Genomic DNA, 24,338 nt, shown 5'->3' with positions numbered 1-24,338 from the left:
TGACAGCTAATACGGTTGGCTCAAGCAAGCAGCTGATCTGCTTGCTGTGCGGTGCCTGCAGCCTGCAGATAGCTCTGCATTTGGTTTAGACTGACGAAAATCACTCACAGTTCATGTTGCTTGACCTGAGAGCGCGTCAGAAAAACTCCGAAAAGCAGTAATAATTTAATTGATGTGACTATTGATTTTTGGATAGAGTGCACTCAATTTTTGTTTCCGAGCTCTAGACTTGCGGTTAGATTTTGATCGACAGCTCTGCGATAAACTCGAACTGCCTTCGACAGGGTGGCCACTCAATTCCAAAAATGAAATTCCCGGTTTTTTCCCGGTATTTCCCGGTCAAAATTAAGGCTTTTCTAGGTTATTTTAGTGGTTCAAAGGCGCTTTTTCAGGGCGCGGCAGCGCCTCGGGAAGGCTTTGACCGCTGATAGTTTGGGAGCAGTGGTCTTGCAAAAATGGTCAAACAGTGAATGAATTTCAGAAAATCACCGATTTTGCTGACTTTGAGCGGTCACTGCATCCAATTTAGTTGCGGTCAAAGGCCTCCCTCGACGCCTTTCTATTCTAAAGACCCTACTCTTTCATGGCCCGCCTCGGGAAGGCTTTGACCGCTGATAGTTTGGGAGCAGTGGTCTTGCAAAAATGGTCAAACAGTGAATGAATTTCAGAAAATCACCGATTTTGCTGACTTTGAGCGGTCACTGCATCCAATTTAGTTGCGGTCAAAGGCCTCCCTCGACGCCTTACTATTCTAAAGACCCTACTCTTTCATGGCCCGCCTCGGGAAGGCTTTGACCGCTGATAGTTTGGGAGCAGTGGTCTTGCAAAAATGGTCAAACAGTGAATGAATTTCAGAAAATCACCGATTTTGCTGACTTTGAGCGGTCACTGCATCCAATTTAGTTGCGGTCAAAGGCCTCCCTCGACGCCTTACTATTCTAAAGACCCTACTCTTTCATGGCCCGCTCGGGAAGGCTTTGACCGCTGATAGTTTGGGAGCAGTGGTCTTGCAAAAATGGTCAAACAGTGAATGAATTTCAGAAAATCACCGATTTTGCTGACTTTGAGCGGTCACTGCATCCAATTTAGTTGCGGTCAAAGGCCTCCGACGCCTTACTATTCTGAGGACCCTGCTCTTTAGTGGCCCGCCTCGGGAAGGCTTTGACCGCTGATAGTTTGGGAGCAGTGGTCTCGCAAAAATGGTCAAAAAGTGATTGAATCCCCGAAAGTATGATTGTCATTTCATTGGATGATGTTGATTGTTTCACTGATTACCAGCTAGACGTGCAATGATTATCTTGAGTTGAGTACCCCTTGCTGCGGCGCCGACGACTACGACTGAACCTTCAGATTGACCTACAGGCAGCGCAGGCCTTTTTCGCCTTTTTCCCGGTTTCAATATGAAATTCCCGGTTTTTTCCCGGTTTTTCAAGGAGATTTTATTTTCCCGGGTTTTTCCCGGTTTTCCCGGTTTTCCCGGTCGGTGGCCACCCTGCTTCGAGAGTACAGGCACCCTCTACCTGCTAGTCTCGGCGGGTACACCGCATTACTTCCGCTATTTTCCGCCCCCCAAGCTCCGCATTTTCGGCGCCCTCTCCGAACCCGCGCAATAAACAAGCTTGCGTCGCGGCGACGCGCCGCGCTGCCTGTTTAGTTTATCCTGTCAGACGCCAAAGTTTGACACATTCGTGCCAGCGGCAGGCAGGCAGGCATCCACGGCCCCGTTCAAAGCCTGCAACATTCTTGACAGCGCGGCTCTGCGAAAAAAAAAGACGCGGTGAAACAACGAGAAAAAAGAGGTAAATAACTAAACGCCATTGAAACAAACAACAGCAAAACGCCCGTCAGTATCACAGGACGAAAATAATCCCCATTTGTTTAGACGCAACCTTGGTGACGAACGTGACAAGGGTGTCGTCACCTGAAGTGTCACGTGACGAGCTGTCACAAGCGAAGCTGAGTCACGTCAAGTCCGTCGGCCAGTTCTACACTGCTGTGAAAATTTAGGTTTCACGCTGCACAGTGGGCCAGAAGACCGGGAGGCGGCCAAAATAATTCTACACGTGTTTTGAGCTCCAGAGTCGCTAAATGGGACTCAAAGTACGTGTGACCCCACCAATGGTTTTGCTATTCGAACGAGGAATCCATCGGTGGGGTCACACGTTCGGTTCTATCCAATTTACGGACTCTGGAGCCCAAAACGCGTCTAGATTTTTTGCCGCCTCTACAGGTCTTTCTGGCCCACTGCGCACTTTCTGTCAAAGGCAAATTTTTGTGACAGTGATCTTGAAACTCCGTTTGATACAACTATTGGTTTAGGTTAAATTTCAGTTTAATTTCGATTTTCTACGTTTGTCATCCTGCACTGCAGGTCGCGTCGCGACTCGCCCCTATCGCCAGCAAACTGTTCGATGTTCGTCAGGCCGGCGCTGCCGGCGGGCCCGACGCGTCCAAGCCACGCCTTCCCGCCCACTTCCTCCAATTCGAAGGGGGCGTCCATAAATCATGTGACACGCTTATTTATTTATGTCGCTGGAAGGCACGAGTCCACATCACTGTTCGGAGGCCGGTTCGCCGCTCCGTCTGGCTGCCTGCCGGCGAGACGAAAAAAGACCGCTCTCGCCTTCTCTTTCTTTCCGTCATATATATATTTTCAGCGTCTGGAACCATGTTTTTCTCTGGAACCGATGCCCAATCCAAGATCATCCTCTCTCTCTCTCTCTCTCTCTCTCTCTCTCTCTCTCTCTCTCTCTCTCTCTCTCTCTCTCTCTCTCTCTCTCTCTCCGCCGAGGGAAGGAGCTGGTGACAAAGGACGACGTTTCACCCAATCGAGATGGGCCCGCAGCAAACAGCCACTCAAACCCACTAAACAACAGAGGAATTGATCGAATTCGCACTGAACGCAATCTTCAATTTTATTTTAAAGAAATTTTCCTGTTTGATTTTTTTAGACCTGAGTGTCTAGTTTAATCAAAAGATAGTTTCTTAACTTTAAAAAAAAACTGACCAATTTCTTTAAAGTTTACGAAATTTAGTCAAAATTGAATGAAATTCTTTTAAAATCAATGAAGTTTGTACCGACACTGCAATTCGTTAAAATTTTCGTGGAAAACAAAAGATTGTACACTGAAATGCAATGTTGTTCCCCCTTGCCCTGCATCAGTTCGAGACAGTGTGAGTAAGGCGTCGCTGGTTTACAAGGCGGTCTTAAAACCGGGGCAGCCGCGGGGCGCTAAACACGCCGAGGCAGGTAGGACGCCTCGCTGTGGCGGCGAGACCGGCGAGACCGGCAAGACGTCACAGGGGGAAGGAATTTCGATAGTTTAGTGTGAAAAGTTGGGGGCGATGGATACGGGGCGGCGGAACGAGATGTTTGGCAAGGGGCACCCCTTCAGCGCCAGATACTTGCGGAATTATGTGTACCGCCTGGGAGTTGGCCGGGCCGCGCCGCCGCGCCGCCAAACCAACTTGACGAAATTCCAGATTTCCGGTAAACGGAGAGAGTTACAGGTGTCTCTCTCAGGAGGAGACTGGTGGGGCACAGTGGGCGAAAAGACCGGCGGTGGAGGCGGTCAAAAATGTAGACACGTCTTGATCTCCAGAGTCGATAAACAGGACTCGTACCGACCTTGTGACCCCACCAATGAATTGCTCGTTCGGAGAGCAATTAATTCATTGGAGGGGTCGACGGCCTCCACCGGTCTTCTGGCTCAGTGTGAGAAACGGCATTTTGGGTGAAAGTTCTTTCATGGGTGTTATTCGCAGCTCACGCCGTTGACAAGAAAGATTAAAAAAATCCGAAAAATTTGGACCAGAGAAAAGTCTGGGAGCTCATTCCGATGGAGTAAGCGGGACCGGACCAGGAAGCCGAGCGCGCTGTGCGCTTCCTCGGCGGTTCTTTCACGACCAAACGGCCCGGTGAGACGGAAAGCCGAAAGCGGAATCGGGCGCGGCCGAGCGGCGCGGAGATGCGAAATTATATATTGACCATAAAAGCGGAAACTTCATGTATAAAAGTATATGGTGAAAGATGTTAGGGGGTAGTGCTCTCGCGAGAGCAAAGTTTGCCCCGGTCCGATGGATGTGGTGAAGGGAGCGAGGGGTGGGGCCGGCGGAGGGGAGGGGGTGAAAGTAAAATCCAGATTAGTGTGGCTTTAGGGGCAGGGGTGGGGGACGACGATTGAGTGGCGAGCGAGAGGGAAAGGGGGGGGGGGGGCAGGCCTTTTCAGGTGAGTCCGCGCGCTGTGGGCCCTGTGGGCCCTTTCGCCCTGCGGTCTGCCAATATGACGAAGGGCGCCTGCTCTATCAATTATGGACCGCGGGCCGGAGGATTTGCCTAGGGTCCTTGACGGTCCTGGAGGACGAAGACTCGGTGAACTACGCGGCGGAATCGCCGGTAAAAAGACGCGAGGTAAAAACGATTTTTCTTTGACTTCTCTCGATAGAATTTATTTTTGTCTTTCACTGTTAAAAAAGCGAAGTCAACGACTCAAACTATGACTTTAAGAAATGTTGACTGTGGGATGCTCTCTTCGTCGGAAACTTAACTGCAGAAAATCAACGAAAATTTATTGAATTCTAACAAACTTAGCAGCTTGTTCGGGAATCGGCACGACAGCTTTCGAGGCAAACTAGTTGATGCAACTGCGCTTGGGGACGCAAGAACACGTGACAGCACTATTGCTCTCCTTTCGCGATGCCTTTGATGTAAAACGGCCTCACCGCGGCCGTTAACTTTTTGCCTGGCCTGTTCGACTGCGTCTTCTGATTTTCTCTTTTTTTGCTCCTCACTGCAAACTTTTCCCCTTTAAATTATTTCCCATTTATTTAAAGTTTTCAAAGTTTAAAAGAGGTAATAAAATATGACACAAGACGAGCCGCGCGCGCGCTCCCGCTGCCCGACTGCGACAAATTACTGTCTTTTTTTTTCTCGCGGCGAAGAATTTTATCGAGCTGTCGGTCCGCGGCCCCGCGACCCTGGCTCATCCCTTGCATGACTGCACCGCTAGAGTAATTACTCATTGCCCTGCCTGGCCTCCCTGGCCCGAAGGTGAGCCTGCACTGTAAATTCCAAGAACGCGACGCAGTGGGCCAGAAGACCAGCGCAGGCGGCCAGAACTCTAGACGCGTTTTGAGCTCCAGAGTAGCTAAACAGGACTCAAACCGAACGTGTGAGTCACAAGCAAAAGATTCCTCGTCCGGAGAGCAATCCATTGGTGGGGTGACACGTTCGGTTCGAGTCACGTTTAGCTAATCTGGAGCTCAAAACGCGTCCGGGAATTTGACCGCCTCCACTAACAGAAATAACCACACAGTTTCCCCGTGAAGCCCGCCCACGGCCAAATCATGCGATGTTTGGCCAAGCCAGGGCGGCCAGACTGGAACGCACTCACGGTACGAGGAAAGAAGTGGCCGTGTTGACTCACTCGCGGGCACCCCACCGATAGCCAGAAGAAGAACGTACCTGCAACAACGAGGGGCAAACAGGTGAGCCAAACAACAACAACAAAAACAAACACTGTATTGACCGCGGTCCGCAGATAAATAAATATATAAGACGAAAAGCAACTGCAATTAATTATTTCCCGCGAAAGTTTTATTCCCCGGCAAACAGGAAAGCAGCGCGCCCCTTGGGGGACCTCGATGCGGGGAGGGAGGGGAGGGGTCGACTTCTTGGAGGCCGCGCCAGACAGAGCCATCGGGGTAAGAAAAACAGCCGAGATACGGCCTTCTGGCCGCCACAGTTTGTGGCTGTTATGCCGGCAGGGCGGGGCAACGCAGCAGGGCTGACCCGTCGATAGGGCGTCCGGCAGCGCGGCGCGGCACGGCACGGCACGGCGCGGCACGGCACGGCACGGCTGGACTGATGACCGCACTTGACAATTTTGTTTGTCGCTGGCGTGGACTTATGCCGGCCGCCTGGACGCATTAGTGAGATTGAGACGGGCCGAGCGGGGAGGGGGGGGGAGGGGAGGGAAGGAGGGTGGAATGAAGGGTGGCAACGGCCGCCCCGTCACAACGCCGCGTCAATGACCATCGGCGCTTTTCTGCCCCGCCAGGAAGGGAGAGAGAGAGAGAGGAAGAGAGAAGCAGAGAGGTTCATGAGTCCTTCCTTCATCAATTTATGACCTCGTGACGTGAGGGACCGTGAGGGCCACGCGGCCACCAAGGGAACCAACGAACGAACGAAAAAAAAAGACACAGAAAGAAACGGAGCAATTCCGGGTGCACTCCAGAGCCTTACTTATACAACCTTTCGCCTCAAAGGTCCACACTTACCGGAATTAAAAGCCAATGGCCGACGGAGCTGTGGGAGCGAGGGAGAGGGTGAGCGCGCGAGCAGAGAGAGAGAGAGAGAGAGAGAGAGAGAGAGAGAGAGAGAGAGAGAGGGGGGGGGGGAGAGAAGGGACGGCGAAACTCGGTAGGTGCGGCTCGTGAAAAAGTGCAGTGCGCTGATTGTCGCAATGCGACTCACTTGCTGCACCCTTCCCTTTTTAAGCAAGGCTGATTTACGGGGCCGATAATGGAGGCCGTTCCGGCATAGGGTTGCCACCCGCCATAGCGCCGCCATAGGGTGGCCACCCGCCATAGGGGGGCTGCGGCAGTCCATTACCCCGGCAGGTGAGGGTGTCAGGCCGCACTGCGTCACTGAATTAGCCGCGCCGCCGCCGCGGCTCAGGGGGTAGCGCGGCAGCGCGCGGGGGTCAGGGTCATGGGTTCGAATCCCCACCAGTGCGGTCGCCGTTTCCCATGGTTGCGTTAGTTGAAAAGTCGATGTAAAGTCTGGCCATTCCGGCAAGAGGCCGAAAAGAGTACCGGGTTCTCCGCGGCCGATGGTCCGAAACGCAGTGTGGCAGCGCGTCCACCCTCTGGCCGAGCCTCTGGCCGAGCGCCCCGGCAGCCTCGGGCAGCCTGCATTAGCCGAATTGAAAGAATCTGACGATAGCGGCCATATCGCGAGCCCCCACCCCCTCCCCCGGCCGGCCCTGGGGGACACTAGGAGAGGGAAGGCGGGGGCGACGAGTGGGGGCTGTGGCCGTCAGGGGCCCCTCTCGGGGGCCGGCAGGGCCGGGGGCAGGGCCGGGGGCAGGGCCCCTCTTGGGGCTCGGCGGAGCGCTTTCGCCAACCCTTTCACGGGAGCACTGCGCAGGGCGGCCAGCGCGGCCAGCGCGGCCAGGGCACGGGTACATGTGCACAAGTGCGGCCCTGGAGCCCACCCAGGGGACGGCCGGGGGATGGCCGGCACTCGCTTTGCTGCGGCAATGCCTGCCCGCCTGTCCACCCGCCTGTCAACTCGCCTGTCCGCGCGGCCATCCACCTGGACTCGCAAAAAATGTGAAAATGTGAAAAACAGTATGCCAAGCAGTATGCTCATCCGGACAAAATGAAAGCAGGTGTCTAGGGAAAAATACTTGGTCTTCGCTTCAATTGGTCCGTCCGTCTGTCTGTCCGTTCGCCACCTGAATTTCGTGGTTTCCCCCGCCAGTCACCCCTCTCGGCGTAGTACGGGGTTGCCGGCTCGGTGCCAGGCCGCCGGGAAGTCGGGATAAACACGCGCTGGTAGTCGTTCGGTACGAACGAAGCCAAACCCGCGGAAGCCCGGTCGTAGCGCGCTGGCGCGGCGTGGCGTGCCGTGGCGCTCGGCCCGGCTTGGGGGGCTCGATTCGCCCATTGAAACCGTCCCCGTAAATTCCAGTGGGTCGGCGGAGCGAGCGCGGGCGTGGGGCGGGGTGGGGTAGGGCGGGGTGGGGCGGGGTGGGGCGGGGTGGGGTTGGCCCCCTACTGGCCGGCAAAACAAGCGGTAACGCGCGTTACGTGGAACATGGACGAAGGCAGAGCGAGGCAGAGCGCATTAGTCGACCAGGGGGTGTGCGAGGGAGCGAGAGAGACGGAGGCAATGCTGGTACGTACGCCAGGCCCGAAATAGAAAAGGGCGGGAAGGGGACGGAAAAAATGCCTCCAAAAAATGAATGACATGAATAAAGGAACATCAACAATACAGCAACAGGACGAGCGCAGCAAAAAGGACGGGAAAATGAGGAGAGCGAGGGGGGAGGGGGCTGGTGCTTGTGGGATGGCCCCACCCACCTGCTGTGCTGCTCCCATTATCAATACGAGGCATTGGTTGCATCCCAGGGGATCGGGATTGGGCCCCGGACGGCCGGCGGGGCGGCGGGGCGGCAGGACGCCACGGCCCCACCGGCAGGATCGCAGGATTCCATAACATGAGCGTTGTTCGGCTCCGCTCCACCGGAAATCCCCCAGGAACCGCGTGCCGGCCGGGCAGCCAGCCACCGACCGATTCCGGCGCCCTTTCGTCGCCCCGTCTCTCTCGCACCCCCACGGGCCGCCCCCGAGTGCGACAGAGACAGGGCGACCCTCCGGAATCAGCTCGCTGGTCGGCCGAACGCGAGGAGGGAAGAGGATTCGATTCAGCGGCCCGGCCGCCTGAGTCACTCCGTCTCTCTCGCACTCAAGCGGTGTTCCATGTAGGTGGGAGAGAGACAGAGCGACGAAAACGACTGTCTGCAGCCCGGCCGAGCCGGCAAAAGTGGGCGGCAAAAGGAAAACAAACCAGCATGGCCGCCTCACGGGGCCTCACGGTCACCACGAGGACCAGCAGCCATCAAATGTTCTTTGTGCACTGCGATAAAGAAGTTGCGCCAAAGACATTTTAGTGCCGTGCCTTTTGCCTGAGGGTTGCTTGCGAACAGCGTCGCACTGTCTCTGTCTGTGCGGACCGGCCCAGGGGTGCGGACAGAGCGACGCTGAAGCAGCCTGCTGGGGATGGTCACGGTGCCGCCACGCTCCAGCCGTGGAGGCCGTTCTGGAGGCCGCCAATACGCTCTCCCCATATTGCCTACAAGTGTCCCCCGCCCCGGCCCACCCCGCCCTAGGAGTGCACTTTTCCCCACGGCCGCTGGCGCCGCCGGCCCGCAGCAAATCTTGAAATATGACTCCCTTTCACATCAAAGCTAGTGCCAATAGAGAGCCGGCAATTTAGGGCGGTTTTCACCGTACACACTGCTAACGGTGGCGTGGCGGGGGCGGCCGTTTTTTTCTATCGACGGTTATAAGCTTTTGTGAAAAGGAGTGGTGCGGCTGTGGCGCGTCACACAGTGTGCTAGAAGACCGGTGAAGGCGGACAAAAGTCTAGACGCGGTCTAGTTACTAAACAGGACTCAACACGAGCGTGTGGCCCCACCAATGGATTCCGCGTTCGGAGAGCAATCCATTGGTGGGGTCACATGTTCGGTTCGAGTCCCTTTTAGCGACTATGGAGCTCAAAACGCGTCTAGAGTTTTAACCGCATGTGCCGGTTTTCTGGCCCACTGTACCTCATGGCAAAGACGGCAATCTAAGTAATTTTTTTTTGCAGCAAACATAATTTTTATATTTTGGCGAGAGAGCTAGTATTGGCGCAGCCCTGGTCGTCCCGCGAGACGTCGAGACGTCCCCAATGCGAGTGATTTGGGCGAACGCGTTTTGGGCAAACACGCTCGCTGCTCTAGATTGCATGGCAGGCAGGCCAGGCACTGCCAGGCAGGCGGGGCTGTTGACTTTCCCCGACCAACATATCGACTCGACGCCGCCGCACTTTCTCGGTGAATGTCGGAACGGCCCCGCGGTGATTGCTGCCGCTGCCTCTCTCGCACCCCCACGGCCCAGCGGCACCCAGCGGCGACCCTCGGCGCGTGCGAGAGAGACGGAGCGACAGTCCGCGTTATGACTCGGCCAGAGATATTGCAATGACGCTTAATATGATACACGCCGTCGTTCGCCTGCAACTCAAACACGCCGAAAAACCCCCATCCCCTCCTCGTTCGCCCCCCGTCACCCCAACCTTTCTTTTTCACGCCTTGATTATTTCCTTTTTTTCATTTTGGCAAAAACCAGTTTTGTGATGTTTGCAGCACGACCCGTTTTTATATGAGGAACATTTTTGTGATTTGCGCGCCATTAAGTATTCTGTACTGCATGCGGACAACGACATCGGTCGTATCCCCCCCCCCCTTCCCCCGGCTGCTTCCATCACTTCGGTCCCCCTTCTCGATGGAGATAGCGTCGAATGGCAAACAGAAGGGCGTCCACGGACAGGGTCGGCCCGCCTCACTTGTCTCACTGCCCGGCCTCCGTGTGTGTGTGTGTGTGAGTGTGCGTGAGGGGACATGTTTGTGGGTGACTGTGTTTGTGAATGTGCGTGCGTGCCTCTGTGTGTGTGTGTGTGTGTGTGTGTGCATGCCCTGCATGTGTGCAAGTAAACTTCGCGAGCGGGTGCCCAAGTGTATGTGTGTGCGCGCGCCCTGTTTGTGTGCACTAAAGTGTAGATGGGGGGAACGGTACGGGTGCAATAAACGAGTGCTAGGGGCGGAAGGGGCGTGGCGCACGATAGATACACAGATAGACAGATAGATATAGATAGATGGATAAATAGATCAGAAAGAAGTCCGCCTGGGCGCCTGTCGCGCTGGAGGATAGGCAGTCCCGTTAAGCAGACGTGTCCGGCGTATTGCCTATCCTCCGGACAGCAGGCGCCCGCCAGCATAAGCAGGCAAGCAAGCAAGCAAGCAAGCAAGCAAGCAAGAGAAGAAGAAGAAGAAGAAGAAGAAGAAGAAGAAGAAGAAGAAGAAGAAGAAGAAGAGGGTGCGAGACGGACGACCGACAGCGGGTGGATTGAACAATATATGGGTGAGGTTCAAGAGCGCGAAGGGGCGGCTGGGCTGGGCTGGGCGGCCGAGGGGTTCGGGTTGAGGTGCTCGGGGAAGGGGCGAGGGGAGGGGAGGGGGAATGGGCGTGGAATGCATGGGGGGCCGAGGGGGCTGTCAGCGTGCGCGGGAGTGAGACGCTAGGATCCTCGCCATACATCATGGAGGACAAATGACAAGGGTGGCCGGCCTGTGCCCCCCCCCCCCCCCCCCCCAGCACTAGATCCCCGTGCGACGCTCTCCAAGCCCTTCCCTTTCACCTTCCCCCACACTGACCAGCGAAAAGGTGGCGAAAGCCGCGCTAATCCAGGGGCGGGGCGGGGCGGGGCGGGGCGGGGCAGTGGAGTAGGGTCGGATGGAGTGACCACTCTGGCGCGGTCCGGTCCGGTCCCGTCCCCATTGTGCCCTGCTGCCACCTCATCAAGACTGCCATTCTCATCAAGTTATTAGCATTTTTCAAGCTTCCGCGGCCGCCAAGTTCTCTGTTGCTGTTGCCATTGTCCGGCAGACGCTATACTCACCGCAAAAAACAACAACAACAAAAACCGTCAACGCCGTTACTTTTTACACGCATTTTTTTAACAAGTATATTTTATTCAATTCCTGTTCCTTATTTTTGGCGAGGCAGTGTTACTTCTACCCTGCTGACGCGGCGACGATAAGTTGTTCAACTTTTTAAGTGGGTGAAACCGAAAAATGAAATGCTTCCTGTCCTTTCCTTCGCCCAAAGGAATGCACCCGGTGGAGAGGCGTGTGACGCGAACAGACCCAGCCACCCGCCCCCGACTTCCGGAGGCCAAAGCAGGCCAAAGCAACTCCTTGCAGTGCCGCCACAGGTGAAGGGCGAGGCAACAACAACAACATAAAAAGAAGAGTCCGGAAGTCCGCGACATGGCGTGTAATCCGGCCACACACACCCACACACACACACACACACGCACACGGCACTTCTTGGAGAGGAGCGCGAACGTCGGACAGGACGGGGTGCTTGTGGAAGTTGGCCGTCGCCGTGCCGCCCCGGCCCGCGCACTCGGTGATCGAGCAAAGTTTGTCGCACCTGTCCTGAATCAGGGCAGGGCCACGGGGCCGACTCCGCACTGTACGAAAAAACCACAGTGAATCCCGTTAATTTTTTTGCCGGGATTTACTGTAGCTCAGAACACAGGATTTACTGTGCCTGGCTACAGTACTTACTGTACCAGGTACAGGATATTCCGTACTTCACTCCTGTGGTACAGTAAAGTCCGTACAAAGTACAGTAGATCCTGTAAAAAAAGTACAGTAAATCCTGTACTCTGAACTACAGTGCCAGCTGTACTAATCACTACAGGATTTCCTGTGATTTTTTCCCACAGTGCGGTCGCTCCGTCCTTCTCGCACTCGGAGCGCCCCGTGCGGGTGAGCGAGAGGGACAGTGCGGCGACATGCCGTTCGGGGCGAGGCGTACCCGGGGATAAGTCATCTCACAAGCGGTCCCTTCGAGCCCTCCGCGACCTACATGAGTGCGGGAAATTTATGGCGTAATCGCCTTCTCTCCCTTTGAGTGGGGCACGGGGTCTCTCTCGCACCCCGACGCGACGCCCCGCGAGTGCGACGGAGACAGGGCGACCAAAATACTTTCCGGAATCAGTCGTACTTGGCGAAGTCATTGCGCTTGTGCATGTGGGGCCGTGCAGGGTTGACGCAAATCTTTTTGATCATCATCCATCTTTCTCTTTCGCAAAACCTTCCTTTTTTTCAAAGCCTTCGAAAAGAGGGCAGCGCTTTTCATTGCTTTCCACAGCTCTTTTCATATTTTTTTCCCTCCGTCGTAGACTGACCCCAGGCTCACCTGACAATCATCAGCGAGACCCCTGGTAAGGCCCCAGCGAGCCCAAGCAGTCCTCGTGCGTGTATTTACCGTCCTCTCCGAGCCTCTTGATGAGGTCTCTGCCCTGGCCGCCCTTCGCCGAGCCCTGCCTGGCCCCGCCAGGCCCTGCCTGCCCGCCTCCAGCCCTAATACGGCCCTAATGCTCCACCCACTGCACCCGCGCGGCCCGGCGCCGCCCTGTCCGACTTCAATCCGACCAACGGTACGCTGCTGGCACAGTGGGCCAGAAGACCGGTGGAGGCGGCCAAAACTCCGCACGCGTTTTGAGCTCCAGAGTTGCTACACAAGACTCGAACCGAACGTGTGACCCCGAATGGATTGCGCTCCGAGCGAGGAATCCATTGGTGGGGTCACGCGTTCGCGACTGTTTAGCGACTCTGGAGCTGCAAAGGCGCCTAGAGTTTTGGCCGCCTGCGCTGGTCTTCTGGCCCACTGTGGGGTGTGAGCCCGCACGACCGTGTAGGGCATAATCCATCTAAATTGAGTCCTGCACCTTGCCAGGCTTGCCAGGTTTGCCCGGGTGCTGCTGGGGTGGAACCCTCGCCCCATTCTCAGGGTGCGAGAGAGACAGGGCGATGAAGCGCACGAAACTGGAAACACGTAGCATACCCGGTCTAATCCACTCACGGGGTTCCGTTGTTCCCTGAGAAAATCTTTTCCAGCTGTCTGTCCGGCACCGGCCGCCCGATGCATCATGCATGAATCGCCGAGGTAGAGAGAGAGAAAGAGAGAGAGAGAGAGAGAGAGAGAGAGAGAGAGAGAGAGAGAGAGAGAGAGAGAGAGAGAGAGAGAGAGAGAGAGAGAGAGAGAGAGAGACGCAACACAGACACTTGACGGCGCACGCCGCCGCCGCCGGCCATGTCCTTAGTTTACACCTTCTTGGCATCTCAAGCATGCAGCGGCCGCACCTAGGGCACGCCGCGGAGGGGAAAGGGGAGAAGGGGGGGGGGGGGAGAGAAAGAGGACGAGGGGAGGCGGCAGAGAGGGACTGAGGGAGATACACGGCCATCCATTTGGGGGCCGGCGCACCAAGTCACTATTAGAGACAAAAGGAATGTTTGCAGCAACACTCACCAACACACAACTCCTTGCGCAAACACACACAAACACACACACACACACACACGAATTAGCAGCTGAAACTGCTCACAGTTGAGTCGGTCGGGACACAATGAGCCAGCAGGGGCGGTGCCAGGACGCCTTCCTTCTCTCTCGCACTCGCGGGCCGTTCCGCACGGGTGCGAGAGAGACAGACAGAGAGGTGGCGCTGTTTTTATTTATTCATCGCAACGGCCGGCCTGGCCGGCCTGGTCGCCTCGGCGTGACGATTCAATTAAGGCGAGGGACTAATTCGCGAAAGCAGATTGAACCGAGTTGTAAACTTGATTCATTTGGCGGCGCGCCCGCCGCGGCCCGTCGTCTTTCGCGCAGACTTTGCCGCCCCGCCCCGCCGCTCTGTGACTTTTCCTTTCATTTCCGCAACCAAGGTGGCGACGCGGCCGACGCGCGGCGCATTGACCGCCCGGCCCTTTTGTCTGAGGAGCCAAACGACCAAATGGGTCCGGGCGGGGCGGGGCGGGGCGGGCGTAGGGCCGCCGCCGTTGAGGCAGGCGGGCAGGCTGCTATTTGTCACTTTGGGCTTGCTTCGGGTGCACTACTGAAAACACTCCGGCCGAACCAACTTCGCGAAAACAGAGACTTCGAATTGAATGTTACAGAGTCGAAGGGACTCGACTTCACGCGACACTCGGTACGCAGTCAGCCCAAACCACCATGTCTACACTTTCGTCACCTTTTCGCCCACTTCGCCTCGGTTTTGTAATCCAGCCACCCCGGACAGCACGCCATCTCCAGCCCCCTAGCTTGCAGTGTGGCCCCCGCAGGCCACTGCCCCGCTGCAACTTCACAGTGTGTTGTTCATCATTTCGGTGTCTTGTGCGCCCCGGTCCGGCTCGGCTTCGCTCGGGCCTACCCGGCTCGGCCCGGCTCGGTCCCTCGCGTCCGCTCGGCTCGGACGGGTACACACATGCCAGGGCGTACCAGGGCGTACCAGGGCGTGCCAGGGCGTGCCAGGGCGTGCCAGGGCGTGCCAGGGCGTACCAGGGCGTGCCAGCCACTCGGGGATGACGGCAAGGAGGGTGGCGGGGGAGGGTTCTAGATACACAAAGAGACTAGCAAACAAAGAGGGCGCCGGCCGAATGCGACCACACTCAGAGGGCAGCAGGGTGGCTGGACACACACACACACACAGAGTGGGGACGCCATACGGGCTCAGCTGGCGTTCAGAAACGTCCCCAAAACGTTCACCCCGCGTCCATGCCAATGAGTGCGAGGGGAACGGATGTGCGATTTGTTTTCGAAGGACATCTCTCTCTCCCTCCCTCTCTCCCTCCCTCCCTACCTCTCTCTCTTCTCTCCTCTCTCTCTCTCTCTCTCTCTCTCTCTCTCTCTCTCTCTCTCTCCCTGCTGAGCGCCGGCACAGACACAGACAGGCGGCGGCCGAGTTCTGATCTCCTCTGAGGTCAGCGAGGCCGGGGATCGGGGATCGAGGATCAGACGGCAGAATCAAGGAGCCGCCAAAACAAGGACCGACAGCGGGAGGGAGAAAGAGAGAGAGAGCAAGAGGAAATCGTTCTCGAAAAAGAATAGCAAATTCGCATCGATGTTTAAGTCCTTTACCTTATTCAGCAGCAACCTGAGCCCGGCTCCAGCCTGTCTCGCTCTTCCATTCGGGAGCGGCGCGGCAAGGGAAAGGGCGAGGAAGGTAGAGGGGGGTGGGAGGGGGAGGGGGAAGCATCGGATGCAGCTCCATCCACGACGCATCTCGGCTGCTGGCGGTTTCGCGGCCACGTGCTTCACATTCCATCCCGACTAATGACGGCTCAATGAGAGGAGGTGTGTGTATGAGAGGGGGGGAGGGAGAGAGAGAGAGAGAGAGAGAGAGAGAGAGAGAGAGAGAGAGAGAGAGAGAGAGAGAGAAGTGTGAAGATAATTCAGACACCCAAGTCGAATTCGCCCTGCTTGCTTGCTTACGAGGCTGACGAGGGCGAGGGGTGGGGGAGGGTGGCGCTCTGGCGACGATACACCACCAAGAAACTCGACTCACATCGACGCTCCTGGATTTGGTCGTGTTTTCTTGATCTGACGTGACTCTAGTTACTCTAAACGGCCTCGTGCCAAGTGCGGTCGAGTCAATTCGTGGCACGTGGTGTCAAATGGCGTTTCGTGGTCTGCTGGAGGCCGTCCCAGGCACGTGTTGAAGCGCCATGAAATTAAATTCAACCACTATAGTGGTGAGTTTGTGACTCAAATCGCATAGCAACATGTTCTGACCATCAAAATGTTGGTCAATTCGAAAACGCGCACGCGCGATGCCTATTGGCTGTGTGATTGATGGCTCGAGAGATGATAAGGTGGTTAGGCGGTAATGCGCCGGTGGGGGAAGAGGGGGGAAGAGGGGGGCAGTGGAATGGACATCGCCGTCATTTGTCACATTCGCTTAGCTCTGCAGTGAGGTGGGTTCGTCGGCGCGTCAAAGGGGAAATGGGGGAGGGGGAGGCAGTCAGTGCAGTGACCGATGGCTCATTCGACGCACCAGCCACTGAATGCGCTGAATGTGCTGAATGCACACGCCTGCCTGCGTCACGTTGCGTCGCACAGTGGGCCAGAAGACCGGTGGCGGCGGCCAAAGCTCCAGACGCGTTTTGAGCTCCAGGACTCGAACCGAACGAGTGACCCCACCAATGGATTCCTCGTTCGGAGGGAAATCCATGGGTGGGGTCACACGTTCGGTTCGAATCCCATTTAGCGACTCTGGAGCTCGAAACGCGTCCGGGAGTTTGGCCGGCCCCACCGGTCTTCTGGCCCACCGAGCGTGCGTGACGAGGACAGGCAGTGTCCGCGCTCACCGCCGCTTGGTCAGAGCGTTGCAAGCGTTGCTAGCGTTGCTGGCGTGGCTGGCGTGGCGCGGCATTGTCGAGGCGTGGCTGTCACGTCGGCCTCGTCCGTCGTCACGGCGAGGGGGCGGGGCAGGCAGGGCAGGCAGGGCAGGCGGGGTGACACACTGACGCACGCGTCGCGCGGCAACGCGGCTTCCAGAGGCCTAAGTGGCTGGCGGCCAGCACACTGATTCCGAGGGTCGCCGCTCTGTCGCCCCCGCACTCACGGCGCACTCCAAGTGCGCGAGAGACAGAGCGACGGAAACGACTCTCTGCCTGCAGCGCGGCCAGCGCGGCCTGCTGGCATTAATAAAGGGCGGCCGGCCTGCGACTGCCACCTGGTGTCTCCAGCCCGCTCCAGCCCTCCAGGGGGAAGTCGTCCCGGATGAAGATGGAGAGGAACTTGAGGGAGAAGGAAGTTGATATTGTGCCACCGCTGCGGGGGCCGTGTCCGCTGCAGACTGACTCCGGGCGGTCGCTCGCTCTCTCTCGCACTCGAGGCGCGTGCCGCGTGGGGGCGAGAGAGACAGCCCCCTCAGCCCGCTGTGGCCTTGTCCTGTGATTCGCGGCGCACCCCGTGGTGTGGCTGGCCGTCCTCGCCGTCTTCGAGGAAATTTAATTTGTTGCGAGTTTTGTGACGGCTCCGTGATGGAGTCCATCACGACACAACGCGCCGCGAATTGAAAGCGCGGAGGGGAAAGGAGCCGCGATTGGAAGACGCGATGCGGCTTCCGAGGTAATTAGGGAATGTAACGGGCTTTTTTCATTGGCTTCCCCCACTGCCGTTCCGGCGACTGTCTTTAAGTGGAGCGGCCTGGGCCAGGAGACCGGCGGAGGCGGTCGAAATCCCGGACGCGTTTTGAGCTTCAGAGTAGCTAAATGGGACTCGAACCGTACGTGCGGACCCACCAACGGATAGGTCTCCGAACGAGGAATCTATTGGTGGGGTCACACGTCCGGTTCGAGTCTTATTTAGCGACTCTAGAGCTCAAAACGCGTCTACAGCTTGGGCCGCCCCCACCGGTCTTCTGGCCCACTGGGTGAGGCTCTGACACCAGTGGAGCTGCAGCTAGCGGGTGACGCACTTCTGGGGCCGTACGACCGGGACGCCCTCCACAGCCAAGAAAAAGCTGAGCGTTATGGCACGAGGGTAGTAAACTGTTGCAGTGTTCTTGCTCGTCGGGTGTAACGACGACGTTGCCTCGGCATGTTAACACGGTCGCGTCCTCTTTCGACGTTCGTCAATGCGGAAAGAAAGATCGCCAAGCGCGATACGGGGGAACTTGCTTGCAGAAAAAGTCCGCCAACGTTGTTAGATGGGCGTTCGATTTTCGGACGGGGCGGGTATGGGACAAGAACCACAGATCGTCCTTTTTATCGCGTTTTATCTGTCACGGAGTGCGATTTCCTGCCTTGGTTTGCGGAGCAGTCTTGCAGCCAAGTTAGTCAAAACGGCGACACACGTGACAGGAGGTCGTGGCTCGGGCTGACAGCAGGTGGCCGCTGTGTTCAATCCTGGAGCAGCGCGGTACCAAGAGTCCTCCTCCAACCGGCCGTGCGAAGTGCCACCCGACGGTGTCAAACCGGTTGTCTCCGAAACGGGCCGCCTTGCCCCGCCCCGTTTTGGCTAAAAGCCCCACCCTCACACCGCACTCCCCTCGCCGCGACCCCGAACCATACTTTCGCCCAAAAAAGGGTCAGTACTCACACTTAGCGGACCCTTCACCCCGCAGGGCCGCAGGGGTGTTCTAGGAGGGCGCTGCCGCCGGGCGCCGCCAGGTGGCACCCGGTTGCTTCCGAAAAGCGCCACCCTGCGGGCCGAGCGCCAGGGACCTTCAGGGACACAGTTCGGACGGGACGGTCTTGACCCTTGTTGCGTCCGGTCGGTCCATTAGCCTCACCTGACGCACAACCCTTGCGCCGTGCCGCCGGTCCACCCCACCCCCTCACCGAATATATACGCACTACTCCCAGTTTTATGGAGCCAATGCCGCCCCGCGCCGCCCCGCCCCGCTGCGCGCCAAAGAGCCCCACTCCGCAGCCCCGCAGCGCGCCAAATTCGAATGGCGTCCTAAAAGTGACACTCGGTAATGACGCGCGCACCTCGAGCACTCCACCATGCCCCAGGCGAGAAAAAGGCCTGCCATTTGCACGTCGAGGCGTAGCTAGAGGCGTAGCGAGAGGCGTAGCTAGAGGCGCAGCTAGAGGCGTAGCTAGGGGCGTAGCGAGAGGCGTAGCTAGAGGCGTAGCTAGAGGCGTGGCTAGAGGCGTAGCTTGAGGCGTAGCTTGAGGCGCAGCTAGAGGCGTACCTATAGGTGGTGCTAGACGAGCCTAATTCTGAGAATAACCCTCGTTGCTTTCATTTTGGAATGAGTCATGGCGCCTATTACCATCAGGCAGCGCGGGAATGGAGTAAGCGCGCAACACACACACACACACACACACACACACACACACACACACACACAGAGGCGTACACGCACGGTGTGTTTGCCATACTCGCTCCTCCAGTGAATACAGAATAACTATGCAGCGGTAGCGAGGCACACGCATGCATACACATAGAGGAATAGATAAATAGATCGACCTCGCCAAAAAAGGTAAGCAACAGAATTTGTCACATCTGTCAATTATATTTTCTGTTTTGTGAAAATCTGTTCCAGAGCTTCCACCTGCGCCGCTGCTCACGTCCTCTCTCGAGTGCCTCCTAGGCCTGCCTGCACGGCCGCCCCGTAAAACCGTTTACAGCAGCTTTCATTCTCCAATTCACGCACACACACACGCGCGCGCACACACACAAACAAACACACACACACACACACAAGCACTCACACCCATGCACGCTGAAGCGAGCACCTGCCACCGGCGCTACATTGTGGGCCCAGTGAAGTTCCATCAATCTGCATAGTGGCTCCGCGAGGACTTCTTCACCTTTCGGCCGGAAAGGGTGGGCAGGCTGGCACGATATACACTGCCGGAAAAGTGTGCAAAATAAAAGCAACTTTTAGTCTGAAATAGTAAGTTTGTAATGAAAATAATTTTCCAAAAGCAGCACTACGCAACCATAAAAATTGATGTACAACAACGAAGATATTCAAAACCCCCTCGACTTGCTGCGCTTTGACATGTTCCCTACGAAAACATCTTCCAAGGAAGTAAGGAGGCCAGGCGTGAGTAGCACTTGGAACCCGTGACCAATTTAAGGGGGATGGTCTCCCTGTGCGGATCACCGCGGCCCCATCTGCAATGCATGGCAAAGTTAGGTTAGGTGGGTCGCTCCCGTCGCGCGCGGCGGTAAAGGGGCTCTTAGTCCGTTCCGCTTTTATGGACGGTCCCTCAGCGTTCACGGCGTCACAACGACGGAGCCGTGACGAGCTGCTTCATTTTAAAACGGATAGCTATGCATCACGGGCGGATTAGACTCATCGCGCGAGGCTACGCCACCGGGGCAGTCCCCCGGCGGAGCGCCGCGAGGCAAGTCGTCTGTGAGAATAGATTGCGAGACAGCTATTATCCCCAGCAGCCGACTGGTTCCGAAGCGTCGGTTCTGTCTCCCTCGCGCCAATGCGGGACGCCCCATGAGTGCGACAGAGACGGAGTGGAACCAGCGCGCTGAGCTGCAAACCTACACCGGTCGAACGTACCGCTGCCGCTCACCGCCCCTATTCATACCCTTTCCCCACCCTTTCACCCTATCTACTGCATCTCCCTTTCCGCTCAGCCTTTCATCTGTCTGTCTGTCCGTCCGTTTGTCTGCTCGTTTTCTCGACCCTATTACGCGCGGAGACATCGGCTGAAGAGAATGAGGCAGGGAGTGGGGCAAGACAACAAGACAAGATGGGAAATTTGTTGCTTCTGCTTAGGGAAGTGTGCAACGTGTTGGCCGGCCCCCACCCCCTTCTTTCCCTCCGGCCGAAAATATGCATCCCTAATGGAGCCATCTTCATAACTCTGAGGGGGACAGTGGAGTCTTTAACGGCAGCGTCCCCCATCTCCGTCGCACCGTCGGGCCGCCAGCGAGTCGGAGAGAGACGGGGGGAGAGCTTTGTCTTGCTGCCGAGGCCGTGGCCGGAAGGCCCACTGACACTGCCAAGGATGCTGACACAGTCATGGGAAAACGAACTCGCTCCGCTCGCTGTCAAGGCTCCGTCCTCCAGACACACTCACCTTTACTCTGCCCCGTGACCTTGTCCCTGAGGACGTTGATTTGGTGCACTCGACCGAACTCTTCGAACAGCCTGGTGAGGTCCGCCTCGTCCATGGACCGCGGCAGCTGGCCCACGAACATCTTGATGTAGTCCGCATCCGGTTGCTGCTCCATGCTGCGACAAACAGAGAGACAGACATTAGCGCTCGTCAACTTTAGGGGGTCCTCAGCTGGTCAACGATTTCCCCAACTTTAGGGTCTTGCGTGTGCAAACAGAGCCACTTCGTCGACAGGATCACGGACTCGCGCACTGCGTGGTCCTTTGACGCCAGGTCTCGTGACGTCACAGCCCGGTCCGCAGGTTCCGATATCTCGACCGACGATAACTTCGGGCAGAACAAATAACTTCCGGGGCCAGCTGAAGCGGGCTGAAGCGGGCTGAGGCCCACGATGGGACCCGCCAGAGTTAGTTCGGGTCGGGTAGCGAGGGTTGCCTGCCGGGCCGTTTCGGCCGCCGGGCCCCGCAGCCCTTCGGCCCTGCGGGTCGGAGGGACGAGGGAAGGGTCTCTGACTTGGAGACCTTCCCGTCCGACGCCTTGCCGAGCCTTGCGGTGTGGTTCCGCCCCAGCACCTCGCCATCCATCGTGGAGGAGCCGCAGCGGTCGTAAGGGGACCGGCCAGAAGACCGTCTCGCAAACATTGCCCAGAAACACTGCACCCGCAACGTTGATCCGGTTTCGACTTGAACACACAAGGCAAGTGCACTCAAGAGTGCACTCCATACGGAGAGCTATCACGTCAAACCCTAATCGCATTGGCGACCTCGGTAGCCTCCAACTCATCTCATACGGAAAATTCCGTTGATTTGTATCAAAATATAGAAGTCAAAATTTTCACAGCACAGTGTGTCTTCCACGAGTGCGCCAAGTCGTTCAGTCCAGTCACTTCCGCAATTCCCGAAACTCGCATGCACAATGTTAACAACCCCCACCTTTCGCGGAACTCTTCAAAGTTTCAACCGGCCCCTTTGTTCGCTGACCTCAACCCGCCTTTGCCTTGCCCCGCACTAGAGGCCACAGCACACACGAGGTCCTTAATTCCAGGACAACCGCCTTCAGCCGCTGGAATCCGCAGGAAGCGGGCAGTAAAATTCCAAGAGCGGTGCTATGTAAATCTCGTTGTGGCGGGTCTGCGTAGTCGGACGCACCTAACTGTAGCAGCATTAACCCCGACCACACCGCAAGCACCGCAAGCACCGCAAGCAGCGACAGCCGGGATACCTGATTAGGTTCGTCCAGGTGGGAAAGGCTTAGCAAACCGCGGACCTGGCTCCAGCTTTTAATTATTCAGCCAAAACCAGAGGCGCGCGCATGGCCACCTTACGTCGCTGGAATCCGAGCCGCAGGTTGTTTCCCGAGCGCTTTCCCGTCCCTCTCGCGCTCGTGGGGTGTCGCGGAGGGGTGCGCTAGAGACAGAACGACGCAGCGTGGAAGCCACCTGGAGGCTCTCTCATCAATCTTTACAGGGGTCAGAATGCACTTAAACGGCGTGACCCGGATCGGTGCGCCGACCCGGAAAACCATACCGTAGATTAGATCCCACATCGACGTCCCCACCGAACATCGCGTGCCGCCAGGAACCCCCCGGAGGAAAGGGGGCGGGGGCGTCCTGGGCCCCAACGTCTTGATAAAGTACGCTTACTTGTATCTTCTAATTACTTGGACCACCATCCGGTCGCCGGCTGGCTCCACTCCGGGGGCGGTCGAGGGTCGGGACAGCGCACCTTCCCCCACTGTCGGCCACGTTTCTATTCAGGACCTCCTCTCGCGTAAGACGGAACCCACTAGAAAAAGCCAATTGAGATTTTTACAGAATTGATTTCACCGATTGAAAATATACCCAGAGGTATGACGGATCATCTCGGAGTGAGGACTGAAACTGGCAGAGCAGAAGACGTTGAGCGGGGCGCCAACCAATGTGCATTTTGAGTTTGTGATTCCACTCCAATTAGTTGAAGCACGAAGAATATCTGAGGACCAAGGACTTCTGATTCCAGCCTCTGCCTCGACCATCGTAAAACTCGCTGCAAAGCGTCCGCCCAGCGTCTCCTTATTTTCTGCCTTCAACTCCCTCTCCTCCCCTCTCCGAATTCGCTAATTATCGTCCCCTCATCGCACCCTGTTTCCTCGCTGCTATCTCCCCGGTCCGGCTCGCGTCCGGGTTCTTGGCGGCCCGGATGCAGGCAGACTCCGTCGCCGAGTCCGTCCACAAGGACGTAACCGACCCCGTCGCGGTCCCTGGATGCGTGGATCTTCCCCGCGCCTGGCAGTGAGATTGCAGCGCCGTCAAGGGCTATCCTAAATCCAGGCCAAAGCCTGTGACTTGCCCCCTCCGCCGCCCCCTTTCCCCTCAACAACGCAACAGGGCCATGCGGGCGGGTCATCCCCTCTCCTGCCACTTCTTTCCTGATGATACCAGAGAAATATGGACGCAGAGCGGTCAGAGAGGTTAAGTTTAGCTTTCTGCGCAGTGAGGCGATTTTGCAGTTCAGGATTAGGCGTTCGTGACATTCAACCCACCAGCTGAAATGATCCAAAATGCATATTTCGTTCTAAATAACGTCCATAAAATTGTAGTTTTTTTTCAAGTCCCCTTTTTGGTGGCGGCGCAGGGTACAGCGAGCCTAAAATGACTGATGGGCAGAAAAGAACAACGATAAAATGTCATCACAATGGCGCGCACACAAAAAAAGGAAGGGCAAAAAAATATGCGAAATCTGAAATAAATATTCAGGGTGCGTCCGTGCGCGAGCGCGCCGGCTGACAACATGCTGCCAATCTCATTGGCAAACGCGACTATTTGCTCGAGGCGTTGGAGGCGCTGACATGCGGACGTCGTCCCGGTTTCGGCTCACGTAAAGAGATGTCGATCTCCGCCTTCACGCCGCCATTTTCCTCTGATTCCATTTTTCGCCGCGGCGGGACGGCAGGTGGCGTTGCCGGCCGGAGAAAATTTCCCCCCTCGCTTTTCCAAGGCCGCTGCGGTACACAGGCTGAGATGAAATTCGCGGAATGGAAGGAGATTTTCATTTTTCTCTGACCTTCCCCGCCGCGGGCAGCGCTGCGTTCGCGGCACTGAGACTGCACTGCCAGAAAAACGCTGTATGGCCGTGACAGACGCATTAGGCCCCGAGAAACAAAGGCAAAAAAAGCGGCACCCAAGGGGAGTCGAACCCGCACCGCACTACGCACGCAGTTTTACCTTCCGCCCCCCGCAATCCGGTGCGCAACACAATGGATCTAACTTTGCAGCAACGGGGACGCCGAAGACAGAAGAGAGATAGAAAAGGACGCGAACAACGGGGGAAACTCTCACGTACGTCAATCCCTCCATATCAGCGGTCGCATGGAGGGTTTCGCAAATAACGAGGGCGGCTGTTGGGAATCAGTCGGAATACAGACAGAGGTACGACTCGAATGGCGCTTTTTTCACTAGGAACCTACACAAAAGTCAGCGGCATTTTTTGGCCAGCGTTGAAAACGGACAGAAAAGGAATAAAAAAGGCCCAAAAAGCGAAAGGCAGAAATCATTTAAAAAAAACAGGGCAAAATAATAGCACGGGAGAAAAACTATAAGCGAATTCCTCAGTTAACACAGAAAATGTTACTTCCAGTTCG

The 24,338-nt window shown here is 56.8% G+C and overlaps 1 protein-coding gene across 11 annotated transcripts in view; it reads right to left on the bottom strand.

Moving 5' to 3' along the window:
* The window catches only part of LOC117652954 (CUGBP Elav-like family member 1), a 199,003-nt gene that overhangs the window by 88,001 nt on the left and 86,664 nt on the right, over positions 1-24,338 (bottom strand). For 8 of the 11 annotated variants that reach the window (XM_034398204.1, XM_034398234.1, XM_034398224.1 and 5 more), the window contains exon 1: positions 20,682-20,833. In XM_034398204.1, coding sequence (XP_034254095.1) covers positions 20,682-20,802 — 121 coding nt within the window. In that variant the 5' untranslated portion in view covers positions 20,803-20,833. Of the gene's footprint in view, positions 1-20,681; positions 20,837-24,338 lie in introns of those variants that run through there. The other 3 variants (XM_034398255.1, XM_034398290.1, XM_034398281.1) reach the window with 1 other exon arrangement.

This window comes from Thrips palmi, unplaced genomic scaffold (assembly GCF_012932325.1).
Source record: "Thrips palmi isolate BJ-2018 unplaced genomic scaffold, TpBJ-2018v1 HiC_scaffold_10, whole genome shotgun sequence".
NCBI classification, from domain to species: Eukaryota; Metazoa; Arthropoda; class Insecta; order Thysanoptera; family Thripidae; genus Thrips; species Thrips palmi.
The sequence above is the reverse complement of the archived record's forward strand: the minus strand, read 5'-3'. Positions and strand labels throughout refer to the sequence as shown.